This window comes from Hetaerina americana, unplaced genomic scaffold (genome assembly GCF_022747635.1).
Source record: "Hetaerina americana unplaced genomic scaffold, ioHetAmer1.1.p SCAF_10, whole genome shotgun sequence".
NCBI lineage: Eukaryota > Metazoa > Arthropoda > Insecta > Odonata > Calopterygidae > Hetaerina > Hetaerina americana.
In genome coordinates, this window is record NW_027286070.1 from 21,387,269 (window position 1) to 21,409,498 (window position 22,230).

A 22,230-nucleotide genomic window follows, 5' to 3' on the forward strand; every position below is an offset into this window, starting at 1 on the left:
TCTAATGAGGTTCCGTACGTGTACAAGTACCCCTCGGAATTCTGGGGAGAGAGCATAATGGTGCAAAATAAGATGAGTTATGCCGTCTTAAAGAGACGCGATGGCTGTATTTACCTTCCTATAATGGGAAATGATCCTTGAGATCTTGGGCGGGGGCAAAAGGGAAAACGTTGAAGAGATATTAACCAGCCCAGTACACTGAGAAGGCATAGCAGGAAAAGAACTGGGATGAGGGAGAGGGAGGATGATAAGAGCAGCATTTTGGCGGGGGCGGAGACGTGGAAAATTGGGGTGATAGCTCCTAGGGGTGGTTTTGGGGGTTGGCCAGCAGGGAAGGGCGAGAGAGAAGAAGATTGGACTTCTCGCCTCGCTTGACGGGACGACATTTTTCCCCCGTTCTCCGCGTGAAGCGTAGAAGAGGAAATGGAAAAGGAAGTTACACCGCATGGCGGACCATCGCAGGGAATTTACGGGTTTCACTTCGCTCCTTATGAAAGAGATGTGAAAATGAAAAAAAAGTAGAATAAATAAAAATGAGGGAAGGATGGAAATGTCTAGGGATTCCGAGGAAGCCTGATCTGGTCGATGTTGGAAAACATTCGAACGAGGTGGGATTTGAAACTTTCCGCTGATCGTGTTTTGCTACTGTTTGTGAAAGCGCCCTCCTCACCCTCATTTTATTCATTTCTTGTTTTTATTTTAGGCGCGACATGTTACTCGTTTATTTCCTACAATATTTTATCCCGTTGGTTTTCTATCATCAATTTCGTTCCCTGCGATTTTTGCTCCTTTTATTTCTTCGCATCCCTCTTTTTACGTGACCACTTCCTTTCTCCTTCTGCCACGTTTTCTGTTACCCCCGACTTGCGGATATCTCGCTTGTCCAAACAATTGCTCTCCGAACTTCAGTTTCCACCCGTTAGTTTCCCTAATTGCATCACGCACATTCGGGCAAGCGACATCCACACCCGGCTTCCCCGGCCCCCGCAAACAACCTTACGCCCGCAAAACAAAAATCTCTTTCCTCGGCATTCCATTCCGAAGCTCCGACCGGTCGTCAGCCCGTCGTCATTTGTCCTTTGCTGGCACAAATTCGTCAGTCGCGCGCGAACATTATGTCGCAAAGGGAGCTCACCTTCCTTCCTCACCCCATCCCTCGCTCCTATTGATCCTACGGCGGCAGGACGAGTGCGCTGCCCCGACTGTTACGCCCATGGCAGGTGCGCCGTGACGCATCCGCGACACATTTAAAGTGGAAATGAACGAGACGAGATTGATTGGGAGCCTGACGATAGCGCGTGCACAGACAAACGCGGGAGTGTGACATGCAAGTCCGAGAGAATAAAATAAAATTTCACAAAATGAATCTGAAAAACGCAAATTCCTTTCCTCCATCCTACACTCTGCCACGTGTAATTTTAAATTTCAATTTTTTTTAAATCCCTGAATCAGAAGTCTCAAGAGGATTTATATTGGTACAAAAATTAAGTCCCCCTCGCGTAAGTGATGCACGTCGAAATGAACTATTTGCCGTCAGGCATAAACTTCAGATATTGGCTTTCGGCCTTGTGAACTTTTTGGACTCGTTTTAGCTTAAATATTTACCGTATCTATATACACTGTTGGGTTTACTCAGAGATTAACTTTGAGTCTGAAATTTTAATACAGTAGAATCATTGAAAGTTTGATTGCTAAACATACATTAAATTCCTAAGAGATAAGCAATAATTGAACCCCATGTGATTTTTGCCCATGTTCCTGAGCTACATTTTTAACTCAAGCACAGTTAATTGAAAACTTATTTAATGGAATTTCATTTTATTATGATCCAAAAGGAAAATTAGAAGTTTACGAAGTACTTTTATCCTTTTGGAGCCCTTTTACATAGAAATGCTCTTTTTCCTTTTACGCTTATATTTATGCTAGTACATGATATTTGTACAAATATTGTGAGGTTTTTGAGAAGGAGAAATCATAACAATATGGCAATGGCAAAGGGTAAAAATCACTCGCCTTGACGGGGATTCGAATCCGGATCCAACAATATCCGGCTGAACATTGAGGAAACTGGGTTCGAATCCTGGAATCCTGGTCATTGTGAATGATTTTTACGCTTTGAAAAGTTTGCATTGCAATGCGCATTAGTTGATGATTCCGTTTAAAGTTACTGTCGCGGCATTTCCCTCAGTTTCTTAGAATTTGAGAAATTATCAGCTAAACGTTGTAAGCGGAGGGTCAAAACTAGAGTGGTTACAACAATTTACCTATTTTGTTTTGGGCAAAATGTAGCAGGGACGAAAGAAGAAGAATTACGTTAGGCAAACAGACATTCACAAGGGTCGATGGATATCTAAGAGTCAAGTTGCCAAAAAAGATGAGATTTTATTTTGAAGCGTTAATCTGTACGAATAGATTTTCGTTTCCTGGTTTATGAGAAAACAAACAAAGAAATATTGTTGAGAAGAAGAGAGGGTTCCTGGAAAAAATTCAAAGGAGGCAGGAAAGGGGGGTGTAGACTATTTTCATTGGAGATGGAATAATGAAGACTTTGATAGGGTGGAAAGGGTTTAGAGAAACTTTCATTAAACGATGAAATACCAAATAAGACCTATTAATATGATTAAGAATAGCTGATATGATTTTTAAATATTCCGCAAGCGTGACATTCTTCTATTAAAAATCTAATAGATAACATCAGTAACCGAACAACCAATAATAATCCCGGTTAAATTAGAACCAAGACTTCTAAATTAATAGGTGTTCTACTCATTTTTGCTATGGAATAGTCAGTCTAACTAAACTTAAGATCAATTATACTTATGCCAAATAGTAAATTTTAAATTTACAAGTATGTGAGATTTCATTTGAAAGATTATTTGAATAATTCTTTATTCAAAGCTTAATTGATTTAGAAGAGAAAATTTTTCATCAGGAGTATATTGAAATATTTTTGAATTTATGAAAATCTTAGCTAAATAAATTAGCTCGTTATTTTTTAGGGATCGTTTACCAGTATTTCTTATCAGAAGACTGTACGGACGCATGATGAAATGGGATGTATTCTGACCGAAGAACAGTATTTAGGGATTTTGCAGGGGCTTCCCTCGTCATTTAACCAATCAAATTTTGAGATTAAGACCAGACCACAATTGGTTGCCGGGAGAGTCAGATAGAACACTTACGGAAATGTAATTCTTCCTCTGACTAATTGTTTTCTATGCTCCATCTATAGTAAGTTCTTATTTTTCTAATCATTCTCCAATTTAAGCGTAAAAATTATGCCTGCACAACTAATTTCAGACGGCTATGGCATTAAAACTTCTTGGCAATATATATTATCCTAGTTGAATTTGAAATCAGTTGCTTTCCAATACAATATCTCAATTGACTGAATTATAACTACCTGCGTCTAAAAGTGGGTTTTTTATCGTTATCAGTTTGCGAAGCCACCCCATGCAGGTATGCAGACTTGAAGTTTCAACATGCAATATTTAAAACCGAAAATGGCTACCTACACTTCAATACTGTCTCAATTAAATCCATATAGGTTAATTCCACGTGATGTAATTCTGGTTATATTCGGATTCGGGCAAGGGCTAAAACCTGTCGTAGATTTTTTAAATGAAAAAGCATTTAACCTCGATGTAACAAAATTGTCGACTTATGATTTTTTTATTATTATTTTGATGATTCCTTTACATGCGTAGAACAAGTAAATATCTAATCTGTGTTATCCTCAACACTGAAAAACAAAGTATATTACCCTCTCACTTAATCTATCCACCACATGCAATTGCAGTGAAAATCGCTACGTAGATAATTACGGGGTATTAAATTGAAAGATTGCTATTTTCTATCTAAGAGATTTAATTAATTGAGAGTTAATACTATCACTATAAATCATTGCGTGGCATAAATGGCCAAGGTGAGACAGGAAAAATCGATTACAGTTTAGGTTTTACGACCAATGGGTCATCCCATAGAGCCAAATGAGGAAAAATATATATTAGAATGAATTCCAAAAATGTCATTCCATGTTCCCTCGCCAGTAATTACCTACTCTTTATGGTTATATTCGTTTTGTTTCCAAGAAAAAAGCCACTTCTCAGCGCTATATCATTCTCGACGTACGAGCATACCGATTTTAAAATGTCTTTCCCCAAATTTATATGAGCAGACGCATGGCATTCACTATACCGTTCACGCCGTTCCCTTTCTGGGATGTCAAAGTAACCTGATTTGAAGTTTTTTGTTCAAGCCAGTGGCGTAAATAACATATTTTTAAGCCTTGGGTGATTATCGCGACTAATATCCTAATTTTACCCGTCGCCACTTAATCAACCATGAACAAGCCACAAAACCTCTGTAATATGCCTCTGGAAAGATCCAACAATCGCGTGCTCCGGGCTTTTAATTCATGGGATGAGCAAACACTTGAGACCGTTATTAAATGTTCTTCTATCACGGCATAACCTAGTATGAGAATAACGTGCAGTTACTTTTTGATGTAATTCGCAAACATTCCATACGTTATCGTCTCCATTCCATACCTATATCCTCTGTGGCCTAATAGGTATTTGACGAGAGCTTTTGTTTACGGCCACCTAGAGAGGATGGGTCATAGGACACGCCATCGGTATGATTAAGGACGTGAACGAGAATGATTCGGAAGAAGAAAAGTAGTCTATTAAAGCAGGCGAATACTTCCCTAAAAATTCACGGCGAAAGGCATGCATGACCAAACCACATTACCAAATAAAGGGCGACCCTTTTTCAGTAGTTAATTTTATCTGCTCAGCCTTGCGATCCACCGATGGGGGTATATCCAAATATTTGATAACTGAAAAAGCCTAAAAACGCACACCGTTTAATTATATGACAAAAAAAATACCACACAAAGAATCCTTTATATCCTCTCCATCCCGTCATCCTCTTTCAACCCCTGCTAATTCGTCGGGACGTTTATTGCATACCGTAGGCTTAAGGAATATGTCCCAGACAGCGATATGTAACATCGCACCCTCAGTCAACCTAGCCCAGGAACGTCCTTTCCCCTTTTTTTCGCTACCGACAAAAGGGCGTCCCTACCGTCTTAATGAAATTCTTGCAGACCTCATTTTCCTTCCTCAATCCTTTCCATTCACTCTTCCACCCTTCCTTAACAGCCTTGGCTTCACCTTCCCCTGACGTCAACCTTTACACCCCTTACCTCTTCCTTTCCATCCTCCCTCTTGCCTCGTGTGAGCTTGTCACCGCTCACCCCATCCCTCTATCCTTCCTTTACCCTCCTCTCAAAGCTGCTTCCGACTCGGAGTCGTAGAGAAGGACGGGGAAATAACAGTAAACCTTTCTCAATGGAAATTGGAAACCTTTTCAGTGTACGTATATTCCCGCCGCTAACTGATAATCTGATTTTAATTATTCGGGGCTATTTTTAGTGATCACCGCTCATCGCATATGCTTAATAATTAATTACGTATGCCATTAGTACATTTTCTGAACAATTTTTTCACGAGGTCCGTGAATGCTCTGGAGAATATTATCTATTATGAGAAATTTTCACGCTGTGTACCGAGTTTCATTAAAACAGTTTTACTTGTATCACCCTGCAGATACATGTTTAAATCATTAGATCTACCTTCAACAAATATGAAAGCCCTAAAAGGTTGGATGGCATATGTGCAGAAGGTTTCCCGTCTCTAAGTATAAGAGTTTGAAAGAACCATACTCATGACTTGGAGCAGCCAATGCCAAGACGTAGGATATACTTTTAAAAAATGGTCTTTAAACCGCCAATATGAAAAATAATCAGTTATGTCAAAGATCAATAGAGAATCAGAAATGCCATAGTAACGTTTAATTCTCAACATAAAAGCTTAGCAACGTCATCTCTCTTCTAAAATTTAAATAAAATTCGCCGCGTATTGTATTAACTGAGAACATTCCAAACTAAGTGTAGCGTACAATTACACTTACTTTTCACTGGTGAAGCCGTACTTATAATACACGGCAAATATGTATTTGGGACGAGAAGGTATTGATTAAGGAGATAGAAAAGGTGGAAAGAATGGCCGCTAGGTTTTTGAAAAAATAACACCATCAGAAAGCGAGCGTAACGCAGTTAACGGAGGAACTTGGACGGGAGTCCCTCCAAACACGAGGGGAAATGGCAAAACAAAAGCCATCAGGAAGGTACAGTTCAATCGATTATGACACCGTAGAAATCATTAAAGCCCCCTTTTATATTGGTAAATTGGACTATTCGGAAAAGATACGGGAGATAAACTGTTGCATCAATAGATCCGGTGACTTTATTTCCTCATAGGATTCGCGATCACAATAAAATCAAAGCTTAACAGATGACAAAACTACGGCCGATACAGCGGCGAACCACTAACCGCGAACACATACGTTCAGTTACTGAAGGCTGGTAATCTAACATCCCCTGCTACACGCCTCCTGGACGGCTTACAGGATACGGCGTATATCTATATATATAATTTACCAAGCCACACCCAAATAAATGTAGAGGACAAACAGCGCCGGCAACCGATGGTCACTACCGCGTGAGGGAGCGGTAGAGCAAACGAAATTAAAGGAACAGGGAAAGGCACGGTTAAAAGAGCATGAACCAGAATAGACCACGGCAGTGAATAATCAAAGATGAAAAGCAGACAGTAATTGCGCACGAAAAAGGAACCGATCAAGCCTACATGGATGCTTGAAACCGACAAGGGAGACATATTACCAGTCAAAGGGTGCGTCATATCAAAAGGTGCGACCTGACCTGGCGCAAAACCAATAAATGAACCTTTTTTACCTCATCTTTACCCCACTCGTCGCTTTTTCCTTTAGATGTGCATACGTTGGATACGTGCGTCAGTGCCTCAGACATAAAAAAAAGATTGATTCCACCGCAAAGTAGCAAAAACCGAAGATGGAATCCCTTTTGATTTTTTTAATGATGAGGATGCATATGTGTATATCGTTTTAATAATAGCTATCCTTACCACAAATTAATGGAATTTGTATTTAGCAATTTTCTATGAACGACTGCTAAATGCCTCTGAAATCGCTCACATACATGAACGACGGATATAGCTGCTCAATGGATTTCAATTTGTCGTTTTTTGATACATTTATGGTTGCATCGGCTGGCCTGATTAACTCTGGTCGTAAATTTAAATGGTGATTAATACAAGGAGAATAGTGTGTATAAAAAATATATTTAAATATTAAATGTACTGAATATATATACACTCCACCAAATGGACTCTCACTCAAAACTTGCATTCGTACTTTTTTATTTTCTTGCCAACTTCTCTAGTAGTCATAACTCCAACTAACATAGCGACTTCATAGCATCTCGCATCCTATTTATCATGCTTAGTCAGGCCATCATGGCGATCATCGTTTAACACATTCTGTCACTATAGATTTTTTCTTTCTTTTCGGTTTCACAAGGTAAAATGTTTTGAAGTTAAAATATCATCTCAAACGAATGCAGATACTGATCATGCATTAACGATTTTGCAGTTTCATTGGCGTCTTAATCAATATATTATGTATAGTAAATATATTATATGTAATAAATATTATATATATATATATATAAGTTTGGCATTTTTGCCCACGTCGTTTTCGCGCATACCAGTATAAGTAGACAAAACCCGTGAAAGTCGTATCTCCAATTTGTACCATTTGCTGCAGCACCTACCTCTATGGATTTCAACAAACACCAAGCACTTAGCGGAAATTTCATGAGGATGTGAGTTATTTCCGAAAAAGTATGCGTTTGATCGATGTGGCCCAAATTGAATGCTTCCCTCTTGCATCCAAAATGAATGAAAAGAAATTTGACTGTATTTGACCATCGATGAAATTGTCGGTTGAATTCGATAGAAGAGCAGATTTCGAAAAATGACAAAACGGAGCCAGTATGAATGAATTTTACGAAGTCATTTGAGGTTAATTGGCTGAGAGACTACTCCGAAAGGGATGATAGAGGTCTATCCACTCATTAAGTTCAGGGATCATTTGAGTGTTATTAATTCCAATCAATTGAGTCAGATGGTAGTTTTTTTATGGTCACAGCCTCCCATCATGATGTACCCCCGTTCCCGTTGTGTTGATAATGTTTTCTACTTGAAATTGCAATTTGTCTGGTCAATCGCAAAATATATGCATTATGTTAAGCACAGGTGCACGCTTGTGAAACATTCATTACTGCAGGTGAAGAGAAAGAAACTTGAGCAGCACCTGATGCAGATTAATGCCGCGAATTTACGTGCTCATCTCGTTCATTTCCATAAAAATGAGCGACCAGTCAGTTCCCACCACTCAAGTTGTCCATTCGGCTCAGTGAAACAATCCTGCGGTGGTTTCAAGGAGACATTATGAGAGCTTTGGATATTTTAAAAGAGTCCCGAAATTACATCGTAAAAAGTTGAACAGCCACGAAAAAAGGACGGAAAGAAGAACATAATTGTGTGTGAGGGAGAATATTGCCGAAGTCCAAATATTGGAAAAGAGGGAAGCTACCTGAATTCACGGAGGGATAAAAATGAGCACCCTTTCTGCCCCTTGTCTATTCCATAGTTCCTCACTAATCTGTTTCTAAACGAACGTGCACATTTAAGGCCATAGGGACAGAAGTCTGCCAAAAGCTCGGAGTTCATTGGATCAGCGTTGAAAAATTTCTCTCCGCTCTCGAATCCCTCTCTGTCTTCTCCCGATCCCCGGGGCGCGGGTGGATTTTTACGGGAGGGTCATGGAGGTAATTACCAACATATTAGTCCCGATACTAAAATATCACTGCTTAAATTCTTGTACGTCATGCTGAAATGTTGAATTTTTTAAAGAATTTAAGAATTATTTAAGAGCTACGTTGCAATTAGGCGATTTTCCTGGTGGCAACGGTCAAGTTTGGTCAAAGATCACTCTTACAACGAAAAATAAATACATACACGCACTAGAAAAACAGATAAGAGAAAATATATTCTTACATACAATGACACTTCCACATCACATACAAACAATATTTCAATTACTACAATGAAGTTTATTACCCAGTGGCTGTTTTACATTTATGCTTAAAAAGACTTCTAAGAAGATGAATATGATTCTCATTGATGCTAATTACGTTCACAAACCATGATTATCATTATATTAATATATAATGTTAAACGAGAGTAGTCATATCTCCCGATAAAAAGATGGCAACCAACTGTACTGCACTACCAAATTGGCCCTAATCAAAAGAGTACACTATTTTTATTGAAATTCAACCGCGGCTGACAAACCAAATGCAAACGCTTTTCGCCAATTGTTTTCATGTCTTCTTCTTTTATTTAAAATATTAGTTTAACAAGTAGCTTTGCGAATGCTTTGGGATCAACAATTTACCTTCTGCCTTTTATGATGAAGCTTCAACTATGGAAAAAGGGAACACGAGAACTCTGATTGAAAATCGAGTGCCTCTTCGATGGAGGCATGTGCTCACCTCTCACTCAACTCAGGCTTTGAAGCTCAAAATTGCTCCCAAGTGCTAATTCCCATCGACCTAGTCAAAGTCAATAATGATCTGGCGAGTTAGCATGCACCAGAAATATGGGAACACCAATGAAAGAACTACCGGCACCAACGGCGAATATATTGCATAAAAATTTGGAGGTAACTGCTAAAAAAAGAAAAAATTATTAGAAAAAACTCCTATTTTAATTCGTAAGCCTGTTGATTCTCGGTCGTCCTCCGAAATTCTGTGCAACCCAATTTTTTTAAATCGCCTTTTTTTTGAGGGAGTCACCGACTCACTTGTGTTACTAAGTTATGTAATTTCTTATATGAAGGATTGCTATAAAATATATATAACTTAGCTTAACGGTTAGAAACGTGAATAAAAATAAGCGCACTGTGTAATAAATGGCAAGGGGCTGTAAAGTGGTAAATTGGGCTTAAGGTTGAGCTGCAATGGCTGATGTCGTGTGATTAAGATACTCTAGCGCTGAGAACTCACATTGGTGAATGAAAGACATAGAACTAACTGGTTCACACTTCAAGTGCATCAAGTTCAGCATTCCCAGGTGTAATATTTCCTCCCCTTACACTTTTAATTCCGCATCGGCAGCGATTAAACGGCTGCATTCCGCTTCGCAAGGCGTGCGTGCCGGCATGCAAACGACGATGAGATGCCTTCGCATCATTCTCGGTTAAATGCGCCGAATTTAGAAAACCGCAAGAAATGCAAAAATATCCCACGGAGGAATTTTTTCCCTTAGTCTCAACTCCTGAGTGTGAGTCTCTTTCCACTAAAACCTTAAGTCGCTGACGTGAATATCTGCGGGTGTGTGTGTGTGTAAACGCATTGAAAAATTGCAATTTGCTTTCCTAAAGCAATGAACGGGGATTCTGTCTGGTATGACAAAGCTTTATGATGGAAATCACTCAAGAGTTGCGGAATCCAAATATCGACTATGTCCAACTCAACCCCAGATGCGCATACGTGTGATGACTGCTGAAGACTAGATATATTTTCACCGTTTATCGAGATAAATTTCTGCTAAAACACACCTCTCGGATCAACTTAAGCAAAACCAAAGCTAATTGGTCGATAAAGAGGACGACTAATTCAAATGTTAAAATTAGATAACTTAAACTAGAGTAGCTTGAACAGTACGAGTATAACTTCTTAGAAGGTATTTTAAACCAAGATTGTCTAAAGAAGTGGGGATGTATAACGAAGAATTAAGTTCGACAAAAGGGGTTTCACAAGGAGTGCAACAATAACAGGAACGGTGAGCAAGGATATTAATCAATGATTAGTGAAAACTCTTATTTGGAGTCCAGTTTTGTACGGTCCGGAAACTTGGTCGTTTAAGGGAAATGATTTATTTAAGTTGATTGCTGCCCTTTGAGATTTTCGTGTTGAGTAGAATAGAAGAGGTAAAATGGACGGAGAAGAAAACGAAAAAGGAGTACTAGAGGTTGGGAGAAAAGAGAGTTTCTGGAAGAATTCCAAAGGAGGAAGGAAAGAAGGATACAGAGCGTTTTCATTGGCAATCGAATGTCGAAAATGCGATATAGGGGTAAACGTTTGGCAGACGAGGAAGAGAAAAGAAAAAGAGAAGGCATGTTTGACGGAATGAAGGGAGGTAGAAAGTATATGGAATTGAAAGTGGTTTTATTGTATCGTGGGATATCAGACTCTCTTGTTAGGTGAGGCTTGGAAATGTAGCGGCGTTAAATCTGTCTATCCAAAACCTGTCTTGAATGGTAGAATTCCTAATAATAAAATATTAACTTTTAGCTATCAGAGTGCTATAACCATCAGTCACCAATCTGCTCACGGTAATTCCTGTCCTTAAAGTAGTAAGCAAGAAATGTACCATCCCTATCTCATTTCTGGTTGTTTTTTCTTCAAGGATAGCTTTATTCAATAGCCTGTGGAATAAGGTCACTGAAGCAAGTGGGAGTAGTCATAAAATATTTCTAAAAGTAACAAGTCTTGTATAACTGTGAGTTTTTTTATGATTATAAGTTAAAATTAGACTCTACTTATAGCCTTTTCGGGAAATATATGTCGTAAATAATTATCATATAAACATGTAATGTTTAATTAACTGTCTGGAGAACAAAGCAGTTGCTCCTTCCATATAACTAAACTGTGCCTGAGCCTTGCAAAGTCTGTTGCCGAGGGTAAAATCAAACTCAGCTCTCGAGCAAACGTCATGGATTTAATTCAGTTGTCCGAATCACGAGACCAGAAATAAACTCCCTTCATCTCTCTGAATCGGGCGCCAGGAACAGGACCCGTCTCTCCTAATTCTTCCAACCCTCTCCCACTCCCCCGCCAAAACCCCTAATTGACCGTTTCCATCGCCCCGGCCGCAGTCATTTGGTCTCGGGGAAAAGGGAAGTCTGAAGTCGGCGACTGAACTAAGAACATTGGGTGGGGCAGACGAAGACCGGGCGCCGGATCTGCCCTCCCTCATCTCTCTCTCTCTCTGTCTTTCCCCCTCCCTTCTAAAGAGACCGCACGACTGCCGAGGGTGACGTCACGGGACGCGGGCACCCGAAGGTCTCCACCCACCTCTCCTTCCCCAAACCGAACCGCGATCCAGGGGGCTTCACCCACCCGTCCCCCATCAGGCCCCCTATTCCCTTTTTACGAGCTCGGCATTTGCATGCGAGGGCAGAGGGGTCCCTTAAAACGCCCGTCTCATCCTTGAAGTCATCCGAACGATTCTTCCCGACAATGCTATCCACTCTCTCCATCTCCCTTCCTCCCATCTCCCTCCTCCTCCACACGCCTCGAACTCCAGTGCCCCCCCCCCCACCTTCTTCACTCGCAATCCCGGGCCGCTAATGAAGTGGAAGCGCTTAAATATCCCTCGGCCGCATTCCGTTTTGGTGCCGGGCTTCGGACGCGTCTGCCCGGTAAGGTGAGGAGGGCTAGGAAGTCAACGACACCGACCAACCAGTGGCGAGACTTAAACAAAAGACGCACTCATGGCGAGAATAATTAGCATCTCCTTTCTTTTGCCACCTCATATAGCAAGTGCGCTGCCATTTACGTTTAGCTTGGGAATTAGTTGTGCGTACTAATTTGGCGATGTAGCGGAGGCGATGTGAAAACTCTTTTTATATACGTGTATTCTTATCCTCCAGCGTGATGGCAAGATAGCGAGGGCAGCGCCCCATTACAGGGTTTTTTAACCGGTGCCGTTAAATGTTTGAGCTGTTCAATTAATGGCAACTCACGTCTCGTAATTTAGATGCTCCATCAAAAGCTTTGCGTTTCCATGCCGGAATTATTAAATCAATACAAAATCTAATATCCATTTTTTATGCGAGGCGCAAAAATGAATATCTAGTATCATACATACGGATTCCTGTTCAAATTTTGTCTTGATTATTCTTGATGGATGAAACTAATGGATATTTAATGTTCTTAGTATAACCGAAAACACTAGAAAATAAATGGCTGTAACTCGTTTAATATCTAAAATAGAAATATTATCAAACCATTTGGGATTAAGAGGATATGTGAAAATATTAAAAGATTTAATAAATAAGTAAATAAGCGTTTATATTTTTTTAAAGTAAAAAGAAACAAAATGAGAGATTGTAATTATTCCGTAAACCCGATAAGGAAAATACCGAAATGACTATGTCAAATTCTAAACTACGATACTCGCAGGATAATAATCTTAGTAAAAAAGATAAATCACAAAGTCGAGTCTGTATTAATGTAGCACGTAACTTCTGTCGCTATAGTAAAGTAAAACTACAAGTCTGATCGATATAAACGAATAATAACTAATTTCACCCATAAATGGGCTAATGCGTGGTAGAACTGTAACCGTTTTTTTCTTCTAAATGTATTCATTCAACGAATAGCCATTCATGGCTGAACTTAAGTGCTCCATTGACCCCCATTTCTTGCTACGTCACCTAATCTGTAGTGCCAGAAATCGAATCTCTGTGGAAAAATGATACGTCGTCGTACAACTGACGCCAGCAAGCCTCGTTTATCATTTCCTGACTGAAGTTGATGGTTAATTACGTACGAATGATACTTCCATATCATATATCCCGGAGCCTAATAGGATAAAGCTCTTCTCTCACATAAAACCAGACGAAGAGATAGGCATCCTCCTACTCACAAATCCCGACCTTAGGCATTTTCCCTCCTTCCTTTCACTCCAGTTACTACTCATTCATTCCTTGGCATCCTCAACGGGTAGTGGCCTTTCTTTATGGGCAGTTTCCTGCAGACTTCTACCATTGGCGCCATTTCTTTGGACCCTCTCTAAACCACAGAATCCTTCCTTTTAAGTCACTTGAATAAATTAAGAATTCTCCTAACGTTCACATTTCCCAATATGAATAATACTCTTCTGCTATTCGCAGCTAAGGGTGCAATTACAGAGGAGATATATCGATTTTATTTCCTTCAGGGAGGACTATGTGCCATGAATTTTTTCCTGACATTCACATAACTGCTCTTATAAGTGAGCTTCTTTAAGTTTTCTTATTTTTTTAACGCGCGCAGTTTGACAAAGCACCTTTTTACCAAAGCTTCTCTGGGTCGCTGGATGATAGTTATGAGGTCTGTGCAGATGGATGAAATTTTGCAGCCGAAGATGCCAAATCCTGCGCATGATATTTTAAAGAGGGCACCGACTTCGACTGGCTTGCTTAAAAAACACTCCTAAATAAGTTTCCTTCCACTAACTCGACGTGTATCTTGGGCGACTAATCTCACATTCGATGAACTGAAACGTGAGTTGTGCAATAATTTACGCGACGATTAAAAGCAGTAGTTGACTCTTACTGAAGTCAACTTGGGGAGATCGATTTTTATGCTTTCCATGCCCACTCCTTTGTTAGTGCACTATCTGCTTGGACTCTTGGATAGAATGATTACCATCATTAAATCTAATCGGAAATTAGCTTAAAAATGGCACTTTCTATATATTGCAGCCATCAAAAATATTGTTTTCAACGCAATTATTTAAATTAGGTTTGTTATTGATAATTTACTCCATGTTCGGAGATTTTCTCATCTGCTTACAGCATTACCACCACTGAAACAATGGTAACTGTGTTTACAAAAGTACAGGCACAATTCGTCTTCCATTCACAATTGCTACTCTGCAAAATTATCGATTAAACCTATTGTTATTTATTTTTTTCTTATATTTACAAATACATTCCTTCTCAGGTTCGAAATGTCAACCATCTACCGACTAGAAAGAATATTTTTATCCATAATTGCTCAGCAGTTGTTCATATATATTTTTCATGTCCGCATATTGAATTTGGATTCGGATTGTAAAGCCCAAAGTGTCATTAATATCATAAGAAAAGAGGTTCTTATTTCGAAAAAAATATCAAAATATTTGGAACTATGAACGATCACACATATTTCATATTTTTTTGGATTTGTTACCTGTCCTCCTTTTTATAATTAAACAATATGTAAACCCTCACCTCCGAAGATTATTATTTAGTAATCCACCGATTAAAGTTGGTTTTGGATGGACACGACTACCAAATAAATATTTTGTTTCTCCTAAAAAAACACAACCCACCATCCTACCCTTAGTCTCTCTTCATCTCTGTGTACTTCCTTCCTCCCTATCCTATTCCTGCCCTTTCCTCGTTTACGTAACATTATTCCTATATTTTCTCTTGCGTCCTTCAACATACCAATTCCGAAGATATAAAAAAATTAAAATCCAGCAAATCATTTACATTTAATGAACTCTAATGACTCCTCCGTCATTAATCAACAGATGTTGCGTGAAATATGGCCAGAAAGTTTTTGGGGGCACTCACAAATTCATAATGACAAATCCCCTTCAGAATAATCCTTTTGGAGAAAAACTAAGTTCCCGGCTCGAATCTTTTTAGTTTCTGCACTTCACAAACAAATCCACTTTCGGATGCTTCACGCTCAATCACAACCTGCGACATCCCATTCCCACCATAAAAGAAGTTTCAATTTTCGGAAGCAGTAAAGTACCGTTAACACTTCCTCCCGTGGACTTACTCAATACGAGCCTTTCGAAATAATTTTCTTCGGAGGCACTTCTTAAGTGGCCCATTCTTCCTACGCAGAGCGACGTCGCGACATCCTTCAAGAGCCCATAAACTCAAGTTGGGGAAAGCACTCCCGACGAAAAGTAAGGCGGCGGTAGAGGAGTTCGAGACGGGCTTCGTCCGTACATATTCTATAGGTTCCCTTCTTTCGGGTGTGGGAGACACTAAACACACTCTTCTTTGAACATTTGAAACTCACTGGCGTCAAGAGGGATGGCACAAATACGTTTTCACCCGATCCCTGATTGTCGCGAAAGGCGGGAAAGCGGTCTGAACGAACCGAATTGCACGTACACGCATGCATCGTTAGAGAATAACGTGGTGAAAGCGCACGGAGTCCTCTGACGACTTTTCTTGCCTAATTGTCGCACATGGCTAATGCACTCGACGACACAACCCTCCATTAACCACCCTCGAGGGGTGGGGGAAAAATATAGAAAACCCTTTTTACTCCGTTTCCGAGTTAGCACAGAGAGAGAGTGAGAGACGGGGAGTGAGTGGCGTCGTGAGGGCGCGGCGGGGGGAACGGTGGGAAGCGCCGCAGTAGCCCGTGGCGGAAGCAGTGCGTCTGCACGGTCGTAAAAGAGTGGTGACAAGAGAGGGCGAGCAGGAAGAGGTGGATATGGGGAAGACGGGAGTTGGGGGGGGGGCGCGCTCCCGTGGATCCCATTGTCTTCCTCTCACCAAGATGAACGAGGAGGCCCCCCGAGAAAGCAGAGGGCCTTTTAAGAGCATTTTGTTTTTGATTCAATGCTCTCTCCGTCTGTGCCCCCACTTCCCGGACTCGATTTTCTCTTCACTCTACCTTCTCTTCAGTTTTGATCAACGGCGTGCAGCTGATCAAATACGGCTGCCTTTTACGAATTGCGGGAGACTTCCAGTAAAAATAAGCATACACGCAATTCCCTCGTGCGGGCTTATCCAAAAACCTTTCCTATTACCGGAGGTGACCGACAGTTGAGGTTGATTGCGCCGTGGGGAATGGGTGAATAAATTAGTAAAAGTACGATATTCAAGGAATGGAGAAATGGTGGTCGGATACCACTGATTTAAGTACTTTTAGCGAAAGACATCACAATTTAGCGTCCCATCCGACGGACGATGTAGTTCACTTGGAAGTGCTTTTCGAATAAGGATACCTCCAAAAATTATGTCACCTACGAGATTCGAACCCAAGTCCTCGTTATGGAAAGTCAGTGAACTAGACAGTATTCTATTCTCCAAAATCCCTTTTGATTAACATACAAATGTGTTCAAACACCTTGTGACAAGCTTCTCAATTTGGAAATAAAGTAGCTACCCATGCCATGGAATTCGCCAAAAGAATGTTTGTCTTACGTACTTGTATTGGTACGTAAAGACATTGAATGAATATTACTAGGAAACATGTTAAGTTTAAATTCAATTAAGTTCATTAATTGGAGTTCTTTCAATGAAACTGTGACTAAATTTCTTATGTTGCTGTTCCATGCATGTTCTTTAGACAACTTTAAGGCAATTCACACTATAATTTAGGCCTCTTGTTTAATCTTAATAACTGACCATGCATAAACAATTGAATTACAAAATGATCGTATAGATGCAGTCTTTTGTGGGAGAGGTGGAGAGCTGAGATAGTTGTCACCATTAATGGGTGGTGGATAGACGGTGTGTGGCAAGAAAAGGAATTTCCTATCACTTCTCAGGATCCACAATTTAACGCTCTATCCAACGGATGGTGTTGGGTTGTAAGTTGCTGTTGAGTTGTAAGCTATATTTTATCAAATGATCATTGATTATGTAATTAACTCATCGAAATCAATGTAAAATTTTTGTCGGTGTGTCATAAACGAATTATGTGGTTATCTGGTTATATGCTCTTGCGATGTCGCATGGCTGATGGATTGCGTAGCATACATTCTTCATCTAGAAGGTAATAATGTTTTCTTCGTGAGTATTTATATTAGTACGTACTTTCTATACTCAAGTTTGTATTAGTTGTTCTAAGGGAGCAATCCTAGACGATAAAATTCATTCATTCATTTACACCGGATAGAGGTTATCCTATGAACTTTTAATAATGCTACGTCACCAACTCCTAACATATAGCGTGGTGGAAATTGAATAGAGTAAATAAAATAGAAGTAAGAATCGCATCATCATTTCCGCAAAATACTCCAACCACTCTATTTTTTCTCCTCACAGGATATTCGCCACGAGCGACCGAAGCAAAAAGATATACGACGCTCGCCACGAGCCATGAAGTCTAGGCCGTCGGATCAGTACGCTTCGTGCCCGCAGCTGCAGAAGGGAGTAGACGCCAAGGCGCCGCCTTCTGAGACTGAGCTGGCCCTCAGGCACTTCACCACGAAGTACGACTCGTATAGGGGCCTCCTCCAGGCTTCCCGGAGGAGGCTCTCTGATGGGGGTGGCCCGGAGGACTCGCCCGGAGGCACCGCCCACGAAGACTCCGGAGCCGAAGAAAGTGCTCCCGAGGACGCGGCGGCCTCCGGCAGGGTGACCGAACAGGAGCGACTCCAGATCGAGTCGTTCTTCCGCGGACTGAAGACGAACGTCTTCGTCTGTCGATCTCTGGCCAATCTATACGTGGGTAGGAGGACCTCGGCCATTCACAATGGGACGACGGGGTCGGAGGGACCGGAGGAATGGGACCTCCATTACACCGGAATCCCAGTGGTCATCCTGGACGTGGGCGAGACAAGGTCCAGGAGCAAAAGGCGCATAACCATGCTGCTGGCCGAGAGGGGTTCGTGCTTCGCCCTCTGGCAGGTCAGTGCTCTTGCCCTTTTTGGCCAGAACTTTTACGCCATTTGTTGCTTTAAAAAAATCCACCTTGGTCGCCAAAAATTCACTTTCAAAGAATCGATCGGCATCCTCACCCTTTCGCCTCCATATGAAATACTAACAAGATGTGATTTTTAACTCTTGAAATGAAACTGCGGAATTGTAGGCGTAAAATATTAACTCGCATCAGATGCAGTATCCGTAATTTGTCATTATACCCTATCTTTATCGTATGCCTGGGTCACCTACATGAGAATAGGCGACTGCGTTCCTAGGATCGCTAATTCTTCTTGCCTAGATATTTGTTGTCTCCTTGTTGGTAGAGTACGTAGACCTTGTTAAGGGTGAGGAGAATACCAGATTAAGTATCCTCTTTTCACAACAGTACATTCCGGCAATTGGAATGAAGGGCTATTTTTAGGTGTATATGATGGTGTTTCTATCATGATATAAGTTATAATTATAAATTAAAAGGATACTCATGACCGGATTTGAGCAGAAATGTTGGTTGGTGAGCAACCAGCCACTGTAAAAATCGATTCAGATGAAAAGACACCAAGTGAACAGAAAATGGTTCCCTTACCTGAGTTGAGACCTGTAGACCGCAAAAAAAGCAGAGAAGTTCAATATCATCCATTTTTCGTCTGTCTCACCTGAGCAATATTCTTCTTCCTGAAATACGGGGAAAAAAATGTTTTCATGATTGGAAAGACAATTAATGATTAATATCATGACCTAATTATGATGTGAATGTTATTAGACTTTCTACATTTAACAAAAACTATCTTTCTCTTGTATTGAGCTTCTTGACCTCGGCGACAATCATTATTATATTCAATTTCAGACCTCGTATTTTACATTCTGCATGGGAACACAAAGGCAAGGAATATTTAATCCCTTACCGAAAACATTGTAAATTAAAAAATACAATTTTTTATTACTCCCTACTATTATTATGGGACCCGTCCCTGTACCTGCTCTTCATAGGGTGGCAGTTGTTGATTGATTTGGATAAACTTGTGTGCATACATGCTTGAGTTTGCACACAGCCCGAATGCCTTTGCGCACGAATGTGCCAAGACTCGCCATCCATCAAAAACACAGTTAGTTGTTCCTCCCGGTAAAACCCTCATCTAGTAGTAGTTCATTGTAGTAATTGGAAGGTCACCGACAGCTAAGGTCATCTGGGCCATTAGGGATATGTGGATGATTTTTCAAGGGTAGAATGCTCAGGGATTAGAGGAAGTCTAGAGAGAAACCAGGCGTCAGCATTAGCCTACTCTTAACGCTATGGCCCCAAGGGGTTCCCAGTTTAAAGTTGCTTCTGACCGACAGCGTACTCCACTTGGCACCCCAAGTATTGATAGGGATAACACCGAAAAAACGCTGCAACTGCTGGCATTCGATCGCGGGTCCTCGGGGAGGGAAGTCAATTCACTGCCCACCGACCTGATCTTCTTCATCATAACCATCGATGAATTTGCATAATTTAGTCCTAACAGCGTGTTTCTTTTTTCAGGACACCATTGACCACTTAACAGCCTATGCGGGAGCTGGAAAGGCATTCCACACCATGCATTTGTCAGCCGACCACAGGAGACTGGCCGGCCTCAGTTTCGACTGCACTGATGCGGCCGACGAGCTGCTGGCCCACATAGAATCCCTCACAGCTAAGCCAGAGAATATAAGCCTGTCTGTCCCCGGAGGCGGATGGGGAAGCAGCAATGGGAGCAGTGGTGCAAGGAGACGGAAACTTTTGCAGCGAAACAAGAGGGTTGAATTGCCGCCTAAATCGCAGATCTCCCAACCGTGTTGCTTCCAGCACGTGAGCAGCGTGGACGCGGCTGACCGCAATAGATATTTCTCCTTGCAAGCGTTGGTTCCGCCAGGTCCCGTTGGAGCAAGCTCGGCGCAACAGTCGCCCCACTCCACCATTGTGGCTCCCCAAGCTCTGACCGCAGGTGGAGACATCTCATGAGATTACCCCCAACTCGGTGGTGAAGGCGACGGCACCAGCGCCAAAGGGTGCCGCCGATGCGTCTTGTTTTGAAGATCATCACCACCGGAGTGTACTATTACGAAAACGCAAGGATCCTCCTCGTGATTACAGTGATTTATGACTGAAAAAAGGACCAATATATTGACCAAAAGAACATAGAGGTGGCTGAAAATAATGTGGACACTCCGCAAGTGCCAATTATCGTAAAGAATTCAAACTGCACGCTGCCCGAGTGGCGGTGGATGATATATTGCGAAATGATGTTTTTTTTACCGGAAAGTGAGACTGATGTTCTTTATAACAGTGAAGGTTGGGATTAAAGGCCTTCGGATTAATCAAAAAAGCAAATCAATTGCGAATATGAATTGTTGACCTAAATAAAAAGTGTTACATGCATTGGTTCAAAGGTGGGAGCAGATGTTTGAAGATTGACTATTTTCGGGATTTGAGGGTTAATGGAAGCGAAACAGGAATCAGATTTTCACATGCATTCTATAAAAACGTTTCGTGTCCACGTGGATAATTCTATGGCACGGAGGAAGTTAACTATAATTGTGTTTTACAGTGTTCGAGTGAGATTATACTGGCATAGCTATTATGAGCCGTAAGTATTTGTAATGATGTAATAAAAAATGTATGTAATCGATGTTTCTCATCACTTTGTATTTCCAATAGATGAATTTTTACTTGAAAATGATTTCCTTTCATCAGATATATTGTTATTTTCTTAAATATTTTCTTAACTGTAAATCTATATTTGTGATTTCCTTTTCTTTCACTGTGATAAGTGTTCAATAATTTTCTACTCCTTTTGAACATGACAGACATTTCTTCGATAATGTACGGCTCTTATGAATAACAATGATGCATTTGTCGCATTAATAATTTAAGGAATTTATAAAGGAGTACTTTTCAATGTACCAGAATTTGTAATGGATAAGAACAGAGTACTGTAAACTACTTGCACAATCTTTCTAATACACATCCATGTCTGATATACTTAACTGATCGTGGAGGTCGAGACTCTGTGTAAGATCATCATCGGGAATTTAGAAACTAAATACCAAGACTTGGTAAAATTATAGGAAAAGTATTCTTTTGAAATTGTGGCTACACTGGATCAAAATCTTTTCCTCAAAGCTACAAAGTCTTGTCATTTAATTTCTAATGCCTCTCTTTCTGCTTAAGATTTTTATTTGCAAGTAAGAGTAATTCGAAGATTTGTATTTTTTCCATTCGCGTGTTTACCGTATGTGCCCCACCGACATAATCTATAACCAAAACCCTTGAATATAATGAAGAAATATAATCTAAACAATTTATCATTTTAATTATATATCGAAAATAATGAAGTGTTGACAATGTCATTTGATGTTTTTGAATCCTGTTTAAGAGAATTAATTACGTGGATTCCCTTCCCAGATTTTAAGAATGTTTTCAATATTTTATGAAATGAGAGAGAATATTAGTGCATATTTTGCTTTGTAAAGGTATTGTTGATGCAAATGTTTGCAATTTGTTTACTCTTATTGCAAAGAGTATATGTTACATTCAAAAATTTTCTAATAAAATTATGTAAAATAAATACTGTTCCTGATTTCTAAGCGACACATATTCCACGATTCTTAAAAATAAAATAATGTGCTATTTTCAAGAAAACTCGAGCATACAACACGTCAACAAGATTTTTAATGGGCACATTGTAAACCAGAAGACTTCCCAGAGGACCGGCGGAGATAAATATTGGTAAAATTGAGCATTATTTTTGAAAAATTGATGAATTTATTAAATGAATTCAAATATCTGAGCGCTCTGCCGATGCAATTTCAATTGAAGTTCCT

General features: G+C 40.3%; 1 protein-coding gene across 2 annotated transcripts in view; it reads left to right on the top strand.

Moving 5' to 3' along the window:
• MESR3 (misexpression suppressor of ras 3) overlaps window positions 1-21,890 on the top strand; it is a 301,273-nt gene extending 279,383 nt beyond the window's left edge. For both annotated transcript variants that reach the window (XM_071598439.1, XM_071598440.1), the window contains 2 exons: window positions 17,791-18,375; window positions 19,910-21,890. In XM_071598439.1, the coding sequence (XP_071454540.1) occupies window positions 17,845-18,375; window positions 19,910-20,368 (990 nt within the window). In that variant the 5' untranslated portion in view covers window positions 17,791-17,844 and the 3' untranslated portion in view covers window positions 20,369-21,890. The remainder of the gene's footprint in view (window positions 1-17,790; window positions 18,376-19,909) is intronic.
• The last annotated feature ends 340 nt before the right edge of the window (window positions 21,891-22,230 follow it).